This window comes from Saccopteryx bilineata, chromosome 5 (genome assembly GCF_036850765.1).
Source record: "Saccopteryx bilineata isolate mSacBil1 chromosome 5, mSacBil1_pri_phased_curated, whole genome shotgun sequence".
Lineage (NCBI taxonomy): Eukaryota > Metazoa > Chordata > Mammalia > Chiroptera > Emballonuridae > Saccopteryx > Saccopteryx bilineata.
In genome coordinates, this window is record NC_089494.1 from 63,229,421 (window position 1) to 63,244,917 (window position 15,497).

The window sequence follows — 15,497 nt, forward strand, 5'->3', positions numbered from 1 at the left end:
GATGAGGATCAGAAAACTGCACTCAGATTTATAAGGTGAACACAACCAGTAAAAAGTAAATATAATGAAGTAGGAAACAAGGAGCAATATGGGAACTGGGTCAGAGACAGGGTTTAACTTATATCAGAAATCTGACCTAAAAGGGTAAGCATGGCTTAGTCCAGGGGTCCCCAAACTTTTTACACAGGGGGCCAGTTCACTGTCCCTCAGACCATTGGAGGGCCGGACTATAAAAAAAACTATGAACAAATTCCTATGCACACTGCACATATCTTATTTTAAAGTAAAAAAACAAAATGGGAACAAATACAATATTTAAAATAAAGAACAAAGTAAATTTAAATCAACAAACTGACCAATATTTCAATGGGAATTATGCTCCTCTCACTGACCACCAATGAAAGAGGTACCCTTCTAGAAGTGCGGTGGGGGCCGGATAAATAGCCCAAGGGGGCCGCATGTGGCCCGCCGGCCGTAGTTTGGGGACTCCTGGCTTAGACCTTAACAATGTAACCTATTCTTAAGTATTCAAGTTAATAGAAAATATATAAGCCCAAGACAAAAACTGCCACATACCTCATTTTAGGCACAGATCTAAAGATAGCTAATTGGGAATAAAATACTCACTGCTTAAGAACTGCTTTTCACTTAAGTGAAAATACTACTTATCAGAGTAAAAGCATGTTAAAATGTCTGTTACCAGAAGATGGAAATAATAGCAAACATGTCTCTGTGCTTAGGAACCAGTGTAACCACAGCTCGCAGGCAAGAAGAGGCACTTCTGTACAACATCATAAAAATTTTTGCCACTCCGGTTCTCCCACTAGCTGGGTGACCCGGGAAAGTAACTTAGAGTTTTAGGTTCTTATATGTAAAATAGAAATTATTTTACCTATTTTTTGGTAAAATAAATATTGTATTGTAAATATTAGATGAGATCATTTATAAGAAAGGACCTAATCCAATCCTTTTTAAGGGTGTTTAGTTATTATGTTCCATAAAGATAACCCAAATTCTTACATCTACAGTAGAAGAAGATAGGGCTAATCTTTTAAGGTTTTTCTTGTTTGTTTTAATCAAAGAACTGCTACGATAAAGAACCTGATCAAAGTTATCTACTGTAAAAATGAACATTATACTTATTATAGACCTAAAGCTGCTGCTTGGATCGTGCAAATATAAGTGTGAAGTATTAAAATAATACGTCTGTGTTTTTAAATGGCAAAATCTTCTGTGTGCTCCTTTTTGAAAAGGACATTTCCATCAGTTAAAAACTGCTGTTGCAAATTACGTGATAATTTAGATCAAGGTCATTACCAACCCAGATGACCAAACCTAAAAAATACTGTTCTCATGTCAGAGACCTTGAAGAAAGAATGCTCTAATGGGATTAAAATGCTTTGCAAAGAATTACAACATGAATAGCTCAAGAAATCTTAATTTGTAAAAGGTCATGGAGTTACAAAAAAACATCGCTCATTTCAACTAATTAAATGAAATTTTAGTTAAATGGTACCTTTAAATATTGGTATTGCAGCTGCAAGTGCATTTAAATAGCATTTACGCAGATATAATTAGCACAATTAAACATGGGTAGAAGTGGAAACACCATTCTTAATTATATTGATATAATCAGTTTTATTAACGCTTTACAGCAACAAAAGTGACATCTGACAGTAGCATACAATTCATGACTGAACCTAGTATTAAACATTTTTGCATATTAAGAAATCTAAAGCCTGGTAATTGGGGGGAAAAAAGTCAAATAACGAGTTCCTACCTGTAACGATACCATAGTTGGGAGGTTCAAGAATTACTCCATAAAACTGGATGATGTTTCTGTGACTGAGGACACTGAGGATTTCTGCCTGTATAAAAGTAAAAGATTACTAAAATTTCACATTGATAAAAGTCTAATAAAATAGGTTTCCTATTTGGTTTTCTTTTATATACATTTATAAACATGTATGTGCTCAACAAGTATGCGATGCTACTATACTCTGATTTTAGCAGCACTATTGAGAGTTTAAGAATTTCTACTGAAGCTTTCTGAAAACTTAAAACTGAAATGGAGTTGAAGTGGCAGCAAAAGCAGCACCTTCTAACAAGCCAGCATAACTGCTAGCGGAGGAGGATGACTAAAGGGGGAGATACCATATTTATTTACAGTAAAAGTACTCTTCCTAATAGTCAAATTCTGCATAATAGTCATTTCTGCATAATGTCTCTTCCGGGAGGCTGCAACAAACTGAACTTCTATCAGTTGGCTAAATAGTCGTGATAAAATTAAGGGCGTGATAAAAACTATTAATGGAATAGATTCAGATAATATCCATTTATATTATTTGTCTAAGCATTCATTAAAAATGTTATTTCTCTCCTACTATATGCAAAAGATCCTGTTAAGGATATAAAGGTGGATTATGACTTAAAGCAGTGACTTGATAGGGAACCCTCACTTTACACTTTGAAATGTATTAAATGCTAGAATACTGTACTGCAAAGTGACATGGCAAAAAAAAATCATATTTAGTAAACTTAATTGTTGAAGTGAAAAACAGACTAATGACTATAGAAGGTCATTCTCTAGATTAACTAAGTCACATTTAGTAATTAACATTTTATTTCTTTTTGGAGATAAAATATGCCAAACAAGAACAATAAGCAATTAGGAACAAAGTCATGTAAGTTAAATACAGTAAAATGTCTAATATATTTAAAATTAAAGGAATGATATTGGCAGTAAGTAAATAGAGATTTATATATACGACCCCACCCCAGAAATGGGATCGTGAACAATGTCAGCAATTAACAAAAACAGAAAAGACTTGATCAGAAATCTGTACATTGAACTAGTGTTATTTGTTATACTTTTCTTCATAGGTTAAGAGTTGAGATTTCATTAAAAAACACTGGAAACTTGTTTTGAAGGTGGTATAACTAGGTACAAAACAGAAGTGTAAGGGTTGACGTAGGTTCAATTGGAACTGAGAGAAAGGAAAATTATCATTGATTGGATGAAACATTTATCAAGGCTGATTTGACAATGTTTTTCTTTTAGTAATATAGATGTTGAAGGGGGCTATCAAAATGATCCCTTAACACTTACTGAGTGCCTACTGTGTGTAGAAGTTCTGAGTTCATTAAGCAACCATCTTCTCATAGTCTAGTTTTCGAAGTAGGAAGAAAATGCATTAATTGGACAATATAATTATACATCCTTGTGGCAATTATATTTCTCATTAAGAAATAGTAAATGAAGTTTATTGTAAAACACAGAGTTCATGTAAAGTTTGGAAATCATAATCTGCCCTGCCTCCATTTTTAAGTGGCTGATCAACTCTTTGTGAGTAAAGCATTAGAGTTTTGGATCTGTATTTGTCAAAATAGGGGAATGTTTATCCTTTGGTATGTTTTGGTATATTCTTTGGGGTATCTAAAGTCTGGAACTATTAAAAACATTTTTATCAACAAAGAGTAAATAAAAAAATATTCTGAATCCTGGATGATAATTTTTTTAAAGTGAGTGAGTGAGAGAGAGACAGACAGGAAGGAAGAAAAATAACAAGCATCAACTCATAGTTGGGGCACCTTAGTTGTTCATTGATTGCCTTATTATACGTGCCTTGACTGGTGGGCCCCAGCATAGTTAGTGATCCCTTCCTTAAGCCAGCGACTTTGGGTTCAAGCCAACAATCTTGGGTTTCATGACAGCAACCTTTGGGCTCAAGCCAGCGACCATGGAGCTGTGATGCCACGCTCAGCTAGCAATCCCATGCTCAAGCCGACAACCCCGCACTCAAGCTAGTGAGTCTGTGCTCAAGCCGGTGACCTCAGGGTTTTGAACCTGGGTCCTCAGTTTCCCAGGCCAACGCATCTTCCACCATGCCACTGCCTGGTCAGCCTGGATGACAATCTGAAAAGTCACCATGACACAGGATTTCAGTGTTCCAGCTAGTTTTTTATGTATATAGTTAAGATTACCAAGTGATACCTTGGAGACACAGAATTTATCTTTTCAAATATTGGTAAGCAAGTCTAACAGCTCTTGAGTAGGAATACGCATTTATCAAAATAATGACCATTATCATGTATCCACATTTTAATTTTTTACAGTTATGAAAAACTATCCTCTTGCAGTATAATTTGCAAAGAAAAAGACATTTTTATAGAATAAGACTTAAGGTTCTAGTTGAATAAACTAGGAATTTGATTTAACATCATAAAAACATACTGTTTTAGAGTACTCTTGTATAGTTTTATGTGGGCTAATAAGAAACAGAGACAGACTAAATAAATGATATTGGCAACTAAATTTAAGTTTAAGAGAAATAAAGTGTTAATTCCCTTTCTTTAAAGTACTTTCACCAGTTTTATAATAAAATTTCAATTTAATTGGCATTTTCATCCTCAGACCAACCCCTTTCCCTCAATTCAAAACTCTTTTCAACCTAATCCCATTTAAATCTGTCTCTTTAATTTTGAAGAGCTGCTCTAGAATCTTTAAAGATTCTGTGTTTCTAAAACTTTTTTTACATTTTTAAAAATGTTCCATTGAAAGAGTCTGCATTATTTCTGTGATAAATATATTAAAAATGAAATTGAGTTCACTTCCTTTTGTGAAAGATAACAAGAGCACTCTACTGATCACTACAGAGTGAAAGCGATAGCTTATGAGGAGCCGTATCACTAGGCTGGCAGGCTCCATTTATCTGTATTAGGAGCACGTGTTTCTCACTGGTCGCCCACAGCCATCAGCCTCCACACAGCAGCAGGACTGTGTCTCACAGGGTCCATCCTTCTGCCTGTGATATGGTACTGACAACCAAGACAGTAGGTATAAAAACCCATGGTATGCTTGTACTGTCCACAAGTATCAAATGTTCCTCCTCCCCGTGTTGTGTGCAGTAATTAAAACAGTGCTCCGTGGACCCTGATCTCTGAGGTCCTCATCAATTCCAAGATTCTATGATTCCATGAGAATATGATAGCAAAAGAAAGCAAAGTAGTTCATCCCATCATTTAGAGGAAGTGGCCTCTTCACAGCACTGCGCATTCAAGTTAAGGCTCTCTACAGAGACAGTTCTGTCTCTAGAATATCAATATGATCCAAGGTCAGTCTATTCTCCATCCAAAAGTTCTAGAAGAATGAGATAATCCCACATTTGTTAAAAATAAAAATTATACATATAGCATTTCTCTTGGGTAGAAACTTAGGAGTAGACTGCTTGCTCACATACCATGGCTCAATTGGAGCAAGTTGGCCCTGGGTGCTGAAATTGGCTCCATGGCCTCTGCCTCAAGCACTAAGAAGAGCTCCCTTGCTGAGCAATGGAGCAACACTCAAGTTGGGCAGAGCATCACACCCTAGTGGGCGTGCCACGTGGATCCAGTCAGGATGCATGTCCACACCAGACTCCGAAGATTCACCCTGGAATGAGTCACAGCTCTGACGCAATGATTGCCCTGGGCAGAGCTAAAGCAGTGATTAAATAGCTCAGGACTTTGGAGTTGGAGGGAACTTCTGCATTAATTGTCTTTTATGCTTAAATTAAGGCTGATTCTGGAGGATATCCTGTGACTGCTAGGAATTTAGGAGGATGGTCTTCTGCAAAACCATCCACAGGAACAGTGGCCAATAGGCTCACCCCTGAACGGTGCAGTGCAGGCTGAGGAGCTCTTGGGCTAATTTCTTTTTCACATAAGATGAATGTTTTCAAATATAAATTATTAATTGTACTTTAAAAGTTAACTGTATTAAGTGAATTTCAGTTAAATTACATTCTAAGTGGTCTGCAACAATTGAGCAACTAAAGATACAAAAACATTTCTTTACTCAAATTACTAAGTTTTACAGTGTGTCCGTAAAGTTATGGTGCACTTTTGACTGGTCACAGGAAAGCAACAAAAGACAATGGAAATGTGAAATCTGCACCAAATAAAAGGAAAACTCTCAAAAGTGCACCATGACTTTACAGACACACTGGTATTTACATCCCCACTAATAGTGCACATGATTTCCCTTTTCTCCACATCCTTTGCAGCACCTGTTGTTTCTTGACTTTTTGATAACTGACATTCTAACATGTGTGAGGTGATATTTCATTGTGGTTTATATATATATATATTTCCCTGCTGATTAGTGATATGGAATCATGTTGTTATGGACCTAGTGGCCATCTCTTGTCTTCTTTAGAAAGATGTCTATTCATATATTCTCACTTTTTAGTTGGATTAATTTTTTTGTTGTTATTGAGTTATATGAGTTTTTTAAATCTATTTTTGAATATTAGCTTTTTATCAGATATGCAATTTCTAAATATTTTCTCCTATTTACTAGGCTTTTAATTTTATTGATGATCTGCTTTGCTGTGCAGAAGGTTTTTAGTTTGATGTAGTTTCACTTATTTATGTTTGCTTTTTGTTGCCTTTGCTTTTGGTGTCAAATACAAAAAAAAAATCCTCACTAAGACTGATGTCAGGAGTTAATCATCTATGTTTTCTTCTAGGAATTTTATGGTTTCAGGTCATACATTCAAGTCTTTAATACATTTTGGTTTAATTTTTGTGGATGGTGTAGGATAGTAGTCCAGTTTCATTCTTCTATGTGAATGTCCAATTTTTCCAGCACTATTTAAAATACTGTTGGCCTAACCTGTGGTGGCGCAGTGGGTAAAGTGTTAAAATACTGTGTTTTCAATTGTATATTCTTGGTTGCTTTGACCAGATATGCATAACTTTATTTCTGGGTTTTCTATTCTCTTGTATTGAGCTATGTGTCTGTTTTTATGCCAGTACCATAATGTGTTGATTACTATTGCTTTGTAATACAGTTTAAATTGTTCTTTCTTTAGATTACTTAGGTTTTTTGTGGTTCCCTACAAATTTTAGGATTCTTTGTTCTATTTCTGTAAAAACTGCAATTGAAATTTTGGATTGTATGAACATGTTAACAATATTAAATTTCCTATTCATAAGCACAAAAAAAAAATTATACATATAGAAAAGAGACTGGGAAGAAATAAACAGAATATTAATTGTGATTATCTCTAGGTAGCATAAGGAACATAAGTGAATTTAAATGCTTATATATTCCCAAATTCTTTTTAATAAGACAATGTAATTTTTTTAAAATTAAATTTAATGCAGTGACATTGATAAATCAGGGTACATATGTTGAGAGAAAACATCTCCAGATTATTTTGACATTCGATTATGCTGTATACCCCTCACCCAAAGTCAAATTGTCTTCAGTCACCTTCTATCTGGTTTTCTTTGTGCCCCTCCCCTCCCCCACCCCCTCTCTCCTTCCTCGCCCCCTCCCCCCTCCCCCCACTCCCCATCCCAGGTACCATCACATTCTTGTTCATGTCTCTGAATCTCATTTTTATGTCTCATCTATGTATAGATTCATATAGTTTTTAGTTTTTTCTGATTTACTTATTTCACTCCATATAATGTTATCAAGGTCCATCCATGTTATTGTAAATGATCCAATGTCATCATTTCCTGAGTAGTATTCCATAGTATATATGTACCAAAGCTTTTTAATCCACTCATCCTCTGACGGACACTTGGGCTGTTTCCAGATCTTTGCTATTGTGAACAATGCTGCCACAAACATGGGGGTGCATTTCTCCTTTTGGAGCAGTTCTATGGTGTTCTTGGGGTATATTCCTAAAAGTGGGATAGCTGGGTCAAAAGGCAGTTCGATTTTCAATTTTTTGAGGAATCTGTTTTCCACAATGGCTGCACCAGTCTGCATTCCCACCAGCAGTGCAGGAGGGTTCCCTTTTCTCCACATCCTCGCCAGCACTTATTCTGTGTTGTTTTGTTGATGAGCGCCATTCTGACTGGTGTGAGGTGATATCTCACTGTGGTTTTAATTTGCATTTCTCTAATGATTAGTGATGTTGAGCATATTTTCATATGCCTATTGGTCATCTGTATGTCCTCTTTGGAGAAGTAAGACAATGTAATTTTAATATCAGAAGAAGTAACATATGATAGTTATATGTAATATATATGACTAGGGCATATATACATAAAATTAAAAATATTTATTTGCACAGAAATCCTGATTTTTCCTAGGACTAAACCAGGAAGAAGTAAAACTCTTTCTGTACCTTCCCAGGACTACCCTAGGCATAGGAAACCGAGTTTTAGTTCATCTCTGAGCTATGAGTTTCTCCTGACATGGCTCCGGAACAAACCAGTGCTCACGTGGGTTATTCTCAGGGAGGCCACAGGTTCCCAGGGGCCATGAGACTCAAGATGTGGGTGCTGTAAACTGAGTGCACTCTGGGTTGATTTCAGCCTACTCAGCGTCTGGACCAGTGTTTTATTAAACGATATTCTCTTCCCTTCTTACATCTGCTGCTATGGCCAGCTGTCCTTTGAGGAAGCCTTTCCCACTTTGCTCATCTTGCAGAATGTCTAGTATAACACCACACGAGGGAGCGAAGTCTGAGGCTTTATACACAGGAAGCACTCCATACTATTGAAGGATGAATGAACAAGTAGTATTTGATGATAATGATACTTAGTGTGTTTAGATAATAGCTTGAGTGTCCATGTTAGCAAATGCTTACGTACAGGGAGAACAGTAAAACGCTGCTGGTGGGGACCTGTGTCAGCACAGCTCTTTGCCACCATAGAGCCCAGAACTACTGTACTCAGCAGTGGGATGTAAGGGACAAGGAAAAATTCTGGATTTAAGAACTCCCTAAAACAGTGCTCACAAGTCTATAAGGTCAAAACACCCAGCTCTTTCAGGCAGGATGTCGGTAAAACTTGCTTTCTGTTTCACACTCTGAGTATAAAGGTAACTGAGGTAGAATCAATTTCAGTAATCAAAAGATTTATATATACCAGATCACAAAAACCAGAATCAAAAGCAAGAAAAAGCTATTTCATTCACTGCATTTTTATCCCAAAAGAATCATGATAGAGACATTTTCCTAAAATCCCACATGGCTCCTGTTCACTCCTGATGAACAATGAAATGGAGCCATGTGGGATTTATTGCAAACACCCCACTGCTGGGAAGTCTCTATTGCTCCGTGGTTTTCCTGGCGGGCTGCCACAGACATACCACATGTGGCCGCTCAGCACACAGCCTGGGTTCCCCTCCAGGAGTCGGGCTGCTCTACAGTTAAGTAAAACCCAACCAAGACAGCTGAACCTGGTAGGTGGGAAGGGTGGCTAGAACTGAATGAAACAAATAGCAAGGATTTATGAACAGGGGTTTGAGAGATAGCCCAAATCATAAAAAAGACTGAGGGATTTTACATTCTTCATTGCTCACAACAGAATGTCACTATGATGACATGAAACAGTCAGATACACATTGTAGACAAGCTGTATTCAGTTTGGGTGGCAAAGGCATAAACAAAAACCCAGCTTTCCACTAAATAACTTAGGTGATTTGGGCAAAGAGATTAATTTGGTGCTAAAATTACATGGAAAACATCTCCAAAGAGAGCTTGTAAGTTTCATAATTAGTCCTAAAGTATGAACTAATGAAGGATCAAGCTTTTAAAAACCCGAATAGCAATATATGTAATTTAATCAAATACTGAACCAAAAATTCTAGTTCCAAAATGGATGACCCTAAAGCTATCTGGTCACCCTGGACTTTATTTTCCTAGAAAATGACTTGGTTGGACAAAATTATCTCCTAGATTCCTTCATGCTTTACATTTCTATTCATCTTTGTAAAAAAATTAAATAAATTAATGTATTAGTAACAGACCTTTGCACAGAGTGGATACTCAATAAATATTTGCTTAACTGTACTGAGGTAATTGGCCATGGCATATTAGGACATCCTCTGGAGTCAAACAGGCTTGAGCATGAGTCTTAGCTCTGCCATTTATATAAGCTCGGTCACTTTGAAGAAGTTATTTAACCTCCCTGGGCCTCAGTCTCCTCAGTCTCTTCATTTGTAAAATGAGGACAGTAATCCTACCCTAGTATCCAGCAAATGCCAGGTGCTCAACCAATGCTCACTCCTTTCTCTTATAGCTTTCCCCTTCCTTCAAAATCAATTTATCATTCAGAGTCAAGTCAAGCTGATTGGGCAAATTCAGATCTCTCTAGCAGTGGATTCCAACTTCCTATAACTCTTGTTTATTCTTTTTTTTTTCATTGATTTGAGAGAGAGAGAGACAGAGGAAGAGAGGGGGAGAGAGAGGGAGAGGGAGAGGGAGAGGGAAAGAAGGGAAGGGAGAGAAACATCAACTTGCCATTCTACTTAGTTGTTCCATTTAGTTGTGTAATATTATGCTTCTTTTAATTAACTTCATATGTTTATTACATTCAACCTTCCTTCCACATTTATCTATGTTTTTACCTAAATATAGCACTTCAATATTCTAAAGCACTTATCTTAGTTGACTCTCACAAATAAGTTAGATTTTTTTATTATATTTAAGATTTTTTAAAACTAGGTCTTTGATTTGATTTGTTCAGGCTCACTTTCCAGGAGCTTAGTAAACATCAGCAATACAATTTGAATCTAGCCCTGGCCGGTTGGCTCAGTGGCAGAGCGTCGGCCTGGCATGCAGGGGACCCGGGTTCGATTCCCAGCCAGGGCACATAGGAGAAGCGCCCATTTACTTCTCCACCCTCCCCCCTCCTTCCTCTCTGTCTCTCTCTTCCCCTCCCGCAGCCAAGGCTCCATTGGAGCAAAGATGGCCCAGGCGCTGGGGATAGCTCCTTGGCCTCTGCCCCAGGCGCTAGAGTGGCTCTGGTCGCGGCAGAGCGACGCCCCGGAGGGGCAGAGCACCGCCCCCTGGTGGGCAGAGCATCGCCCCTGGTGGGCGTGCCGGGTGGATCCTGGTTGGGCACATGCGGGAGTCTGTCTGACTGTCTCTCCCGGTTTCCAGCTTCAGAAAAATACAAAAAAAAAAAAAAAATTTGAATCTAGGTCTCCTACCTCTGCCTCTTTTTATATATTTCCCCTTCTCTTTAAAAGAAGTCCAATAAAAATATGAGTCCTTTCATCCACACATTTTTTTGTTAAAAGCTGCCCTTGCTCAAAGAGATTCCAATTTACAGACTCCTCTATGATAACAAGCTAATATTTATTGAGTACCTACTCTGGGGTAGGCTAAGAACTGCATGGATATTAAACCTTTAAATCCTCACTGCAAAGCATGAGCTTGAGTCTACTATTATCTCCCTTTCACAGAGGAAAAACACCTATGCATACAGAAATTTTAAAACTTGCCCAAGAGCAAAGAGCAAAGAGCCAAGTCAGGTTTCTAACACAGGTAGGTGATATCTAAAAACCCCTAATCACTAAATTATCCCACTTTCCTAAACTATCCCACTTTCCTTTATAAACCTAATTTGAATACAGAATGAAATGTTAGTTTATAGAACATCGCCAAATCTCAACATATCCAGAAAATTCCAAAGCCCTCTTTAGTTATAGAAGCATCAGAAACAATCATCCTAGGGCCTCAGTGCTGGTCACTGTAAGATGACCATGCCTTCCTCTCACTCAACTAAACTGCACAAGATCAAGTCAAGGACCAAGATCTAATTCCCTATAGGCACTAGGCCATCAGGCCAACTAGCAACAACCAAATTTATAGCTAATAAAACCAGGTAATTGCACAGCATGAGGCACCTTCTCTAGATGCAAAATTACATGGTTAATAATTTTGAGCGACTCTCACAATCTGATTAGCTAAGTGCTTTATAATACTACTCTACAGTGATACAGAGTTTAATTATTTACATCCCACAAGAGAAATGTTTGCCACATTTATTATGGAAATCTGCAAAATCATTTAGAAGAATTCAGGCAAATTTAATTTTAAAATAAGTCTGAAAAGTCCTTTAATATCTTGTAGACTACAATTAGACAGTTACTGGATTCTTTAGCTAAATGAATGATTTTACTATTTCTGGGTTCAGTCAGCATACTCAAATAATAACTAAATGGCAAAGGCATGTACGTGTGTGTAACATGTACATGATATCAATTAAAAAAAAAAAGTAGCCAACCCTAACAAATATATAGTAAAAGTAATCTGGAGGATGGGAGATAACTTGATCAAAAGCATTACCATATTTATAAAGTCTGTGTGGGAGTGTGCACACACACTTACATGTTTAGTGGTGGTTAGGGGTGGTCAGCCAAATGGCTTACAGTAAAAGTTGAAGACAGACATAATGAGGACAGCCGGGTGGGAGGGAGAAGAGGTGGGACAGGGTGTTGTAAGGCATAATAACCTCCCAGCGAGGTCCCCCTGGGGAAGGGTAGGTGAATTGGATTATTAGCAGAATGTATTATCAAAATATATTCAAATCTCATCACTAACTCCTTTTGTTCTGAATTCACACTCATGAAGCAATTTCTTTATGTTTGTTTTCTATGTTAACTCTCGTACAAATGGAAAATTTTAAAATTAGCAAGTCAAATTTATTCTTCAGCCTTAAATCAAATATGTTAGTATGACTTAGCATCCTGGGTTCACTCAACTCTGAACTCCATAGATAAAATTTCTGAACACAGAAACCAGAACCTACCATACTAGGGACCTATCTGGGCAGCTAGCAGCTTTCTCTAGGAGGTGCTTGGGAATCATAGATCTCCAATAGTAGAAAACAGCTTTTCAAGACAGCCTCTTCAATTGTCTCAAATTACTAGAGTTGACCTATGTAACTTCCTGTATTCCTGACTCGATCTTGCTTACTAGATCCATTTGACCTCAAAGTTTTATCTCACTTCCAAATACTGCCTCACACCAATTCTGATTTTTCTTTGCTTCAAGAGTCAGTGGGTGTCCTCAATCTGACTGTGACTTTACTTAATACCTTAATGCTTGTAAGCAGAAAGAAAAAAAGTCCCTATAAAGGCATTTGATAGATGGTACTTAAATGATACTGTAACTGGATCCATCCGTCCATGCCTGTTAACTAGATCAGTGTTTGTGTAACAGATTCCTTTTACTTCACGGGACAGCGCTTATAACCCTGGAGAGATCAGAAACAGGCTCAGTTGATTTTAGGTTCTCTAGAAGATGAAACTCCTCTCACACAACAGACTGCCATGATTACTAAAATTCCCAGAGGAAATAATTCAAGATTTTGCCTATAATACAGCTTAACAACCGACTATGACTCTGAGAAGACAAGAATCATTTTGCATGTAAAAAAATATAAACCTGGAAATGTGCCATATAGCAACTGCATCACAGCAACAGTTCTAGCAGCAGCCCACAAACTTATTAACAAAACACACAGAAAGTCATTGCTGAACATAGCTGAAAGGTAACAGTGAGTCCAGAGATAAAGGGTCCCACTAAATAATGAGGTCCAGTAGTGAGCTCAGAGATTAAGAAGAAAATACATTAGAACATCAGCATGTTCTCTAGGAGACAAATTATGGGCTATGAAGCATGAGCCTACAGACCCTGTTAAGGGCCTCCAGAAAGGCATACAAATTTCTTTAAGGCTGGGAGAAAGAGATTTGAGAAAGATGAACCAGATCACATAAATATTATCATTATTATCACTTTTGCAGTCAATGGATATAATAACTATTGAGTTTCATGAGTTGTAAGCTGAGTATACCCTCACTCATACATTACCTAATACTTAATGAGAACTTCCTGTGTATCAACACTGTCTCATCACTTTACACATATTAACTCATTCAATTTATGAGGTACTATTATTCGCATTCCCAATTTATCTCTAAGAAACTAAAGAACAGAAAGGTGAGGTAATTTGCCCACAATCAGATAGCTAAGAAGCAGGAAAGCCAAGATTCAAATCTTGTACTCCGGGTAAAAAGCCTGATTTCAACCATGACATAATATTGCCTCTCTCACAAATGAGTATCAATCTTAAAAATCACAGGCATACATGTCTATACATGTACACAGATGTACACGAACACATATTTCTATATATTGCATACAAGATAAACTCACCTGTGACTATCCTTTTGCCTAGGGCTTTGCACACTGTAAATCAGGGGTCCCCAAACTACGGCCCGCGGGCCGCATGTGGCCCCGAGGCCATTTATCTGGCCCCTGCCGCACTTCTGGAAGGGGCACCTCTTTCATTCGTGGTCAGTGAGAGGAGCATAGTTCCCATTGAAATACTGGTCAGTTTGTTGATTTAAATTTACTTGTTCTTTATTTTAAATATTGTATTTGTTCCCGTTTTATTTTTTTACTTTAAAATAAGATATGTGCAGTGTGCATAGAGATTTGTTCATAGTTTTTTTTATAGTCCGGCCCTCCAATGGTCTGAGGGACAGTGAACTGGCCCCCTGTGTAAAAAGTTTGGGGACCCCTGCTGTAAATAGTCTAATATGATCTCAGCATGGAAATAACTCTAATAACCAAGAAACTTACAGTCTAGTCTTGGTTCTGGCTATGTGATTTGGGGGCCTCAGCTCACCTGATAAAATGTCAGATGTGGAGGTAAAAAGGAAAGAATGATCTAAAACTGTCTCTTCAACTCTAACATTCTGACTTAAATCTGATTTAATTGGTCTGGGGTGGGGCCCAGCCATGGGTGTTTCTTAGAAGCTTCCCAGGTGAACAAAATGTGCAACTGGGACGCAGACCTGCCGCCCCGGAGTGCTTCTGTGGCAAGCTAACCTGCAGCCTCGTGTCTCTGGAAGCAGAATACCCTGGGGCTGTTTCAGCTCTATTACGCATGAACTGTGTGGTCCTTGCAAGTCTCAACATCACTGAGCTCACTCACTCTTCATCTATAATAAATAAGAGAACCAGTATCTACCTAAAACAGCTGTAAGGACTACATTTACATGAAAAGTACATGCTAGAAACACGGCTTTCCTCAGTAAATGTTGGCTGCTGGCAGTCATACCTACAGTGAGCAATGAAAACATTTCTAAAGAGATGCATAGAACTGAACTCAGACATAAAGGACATTGGCTAGAACTATGAATTGCTGGACACCAGGTCCAGAGTCTGACAGCGAGAGCACAGTGAAGCTCAGCAAGATGAGAGAGGCCAGAAACACAGGTCTGGACAGGACACTGAGCACAGAGCAGAGACAGGCTGGGGATGCAGCCCCGGAGAAGAGCTGAGGCGCATGTCACCGTGCACACTCGGGGTACCACTGCTCAGAAAAACCTCTAAATTCAAAGACCAAAATATACCAAGATGACCACAAGTTGTTAAGCCTGGTTCTTCAAACTTCTAAACAAATCTTTTCAAGTGCCCTACTATTCGTATTTTTAAAATCAAGTGACAAGCTGCAAGAAAGTGAATCTTCTCCTTCCCGCTTACAGGGCAACGAATCGGCTGACCATCATCAGCCTCACAACAATTACGTTTGGTGGGGAGTCTGAGTTTCATGGGGGCAGTTCCTGTGTTTCTATTTCCTACCCATTCTTAGAATTCTGTGTCAAAGGTCACAGAAGACCAAACTATACTGTCATTCATTTTCAAAATAATTCTCTTTGGCCCCCGGGGATCATTCATCATCATGAGGCTCCT

The 15,497-nt window shown here is 38.0% G+C and overlaps 1 protein-coding gene across 3 annotated transcripts in view; it reads right to left on the minus strand.

Annotated features, from left to right (window-relative positions):
• MAP3K20 (mitogen-activated protein kinase kinase kinase 20) overlaps positions 1-15,497 on the minus strand; it is a 180,728-nt gene that overhangs the window by 94,572 nt on the left and 70,659 nt on the right. For all 3 annotated transcript variants that reach the window (XM_066233260.1, XM_066233261.1, XM_066233262.1), the window contains exon 3: positions 1,781-1,868. In XM_066233260.1, coding sequence (XP_066089357.1) covers positions 1,781-1,868 — 88 coding nt within the window. The remainder of the gene's footprint in view (positions 1-1,780; positions 1,869-15,497) is intronic.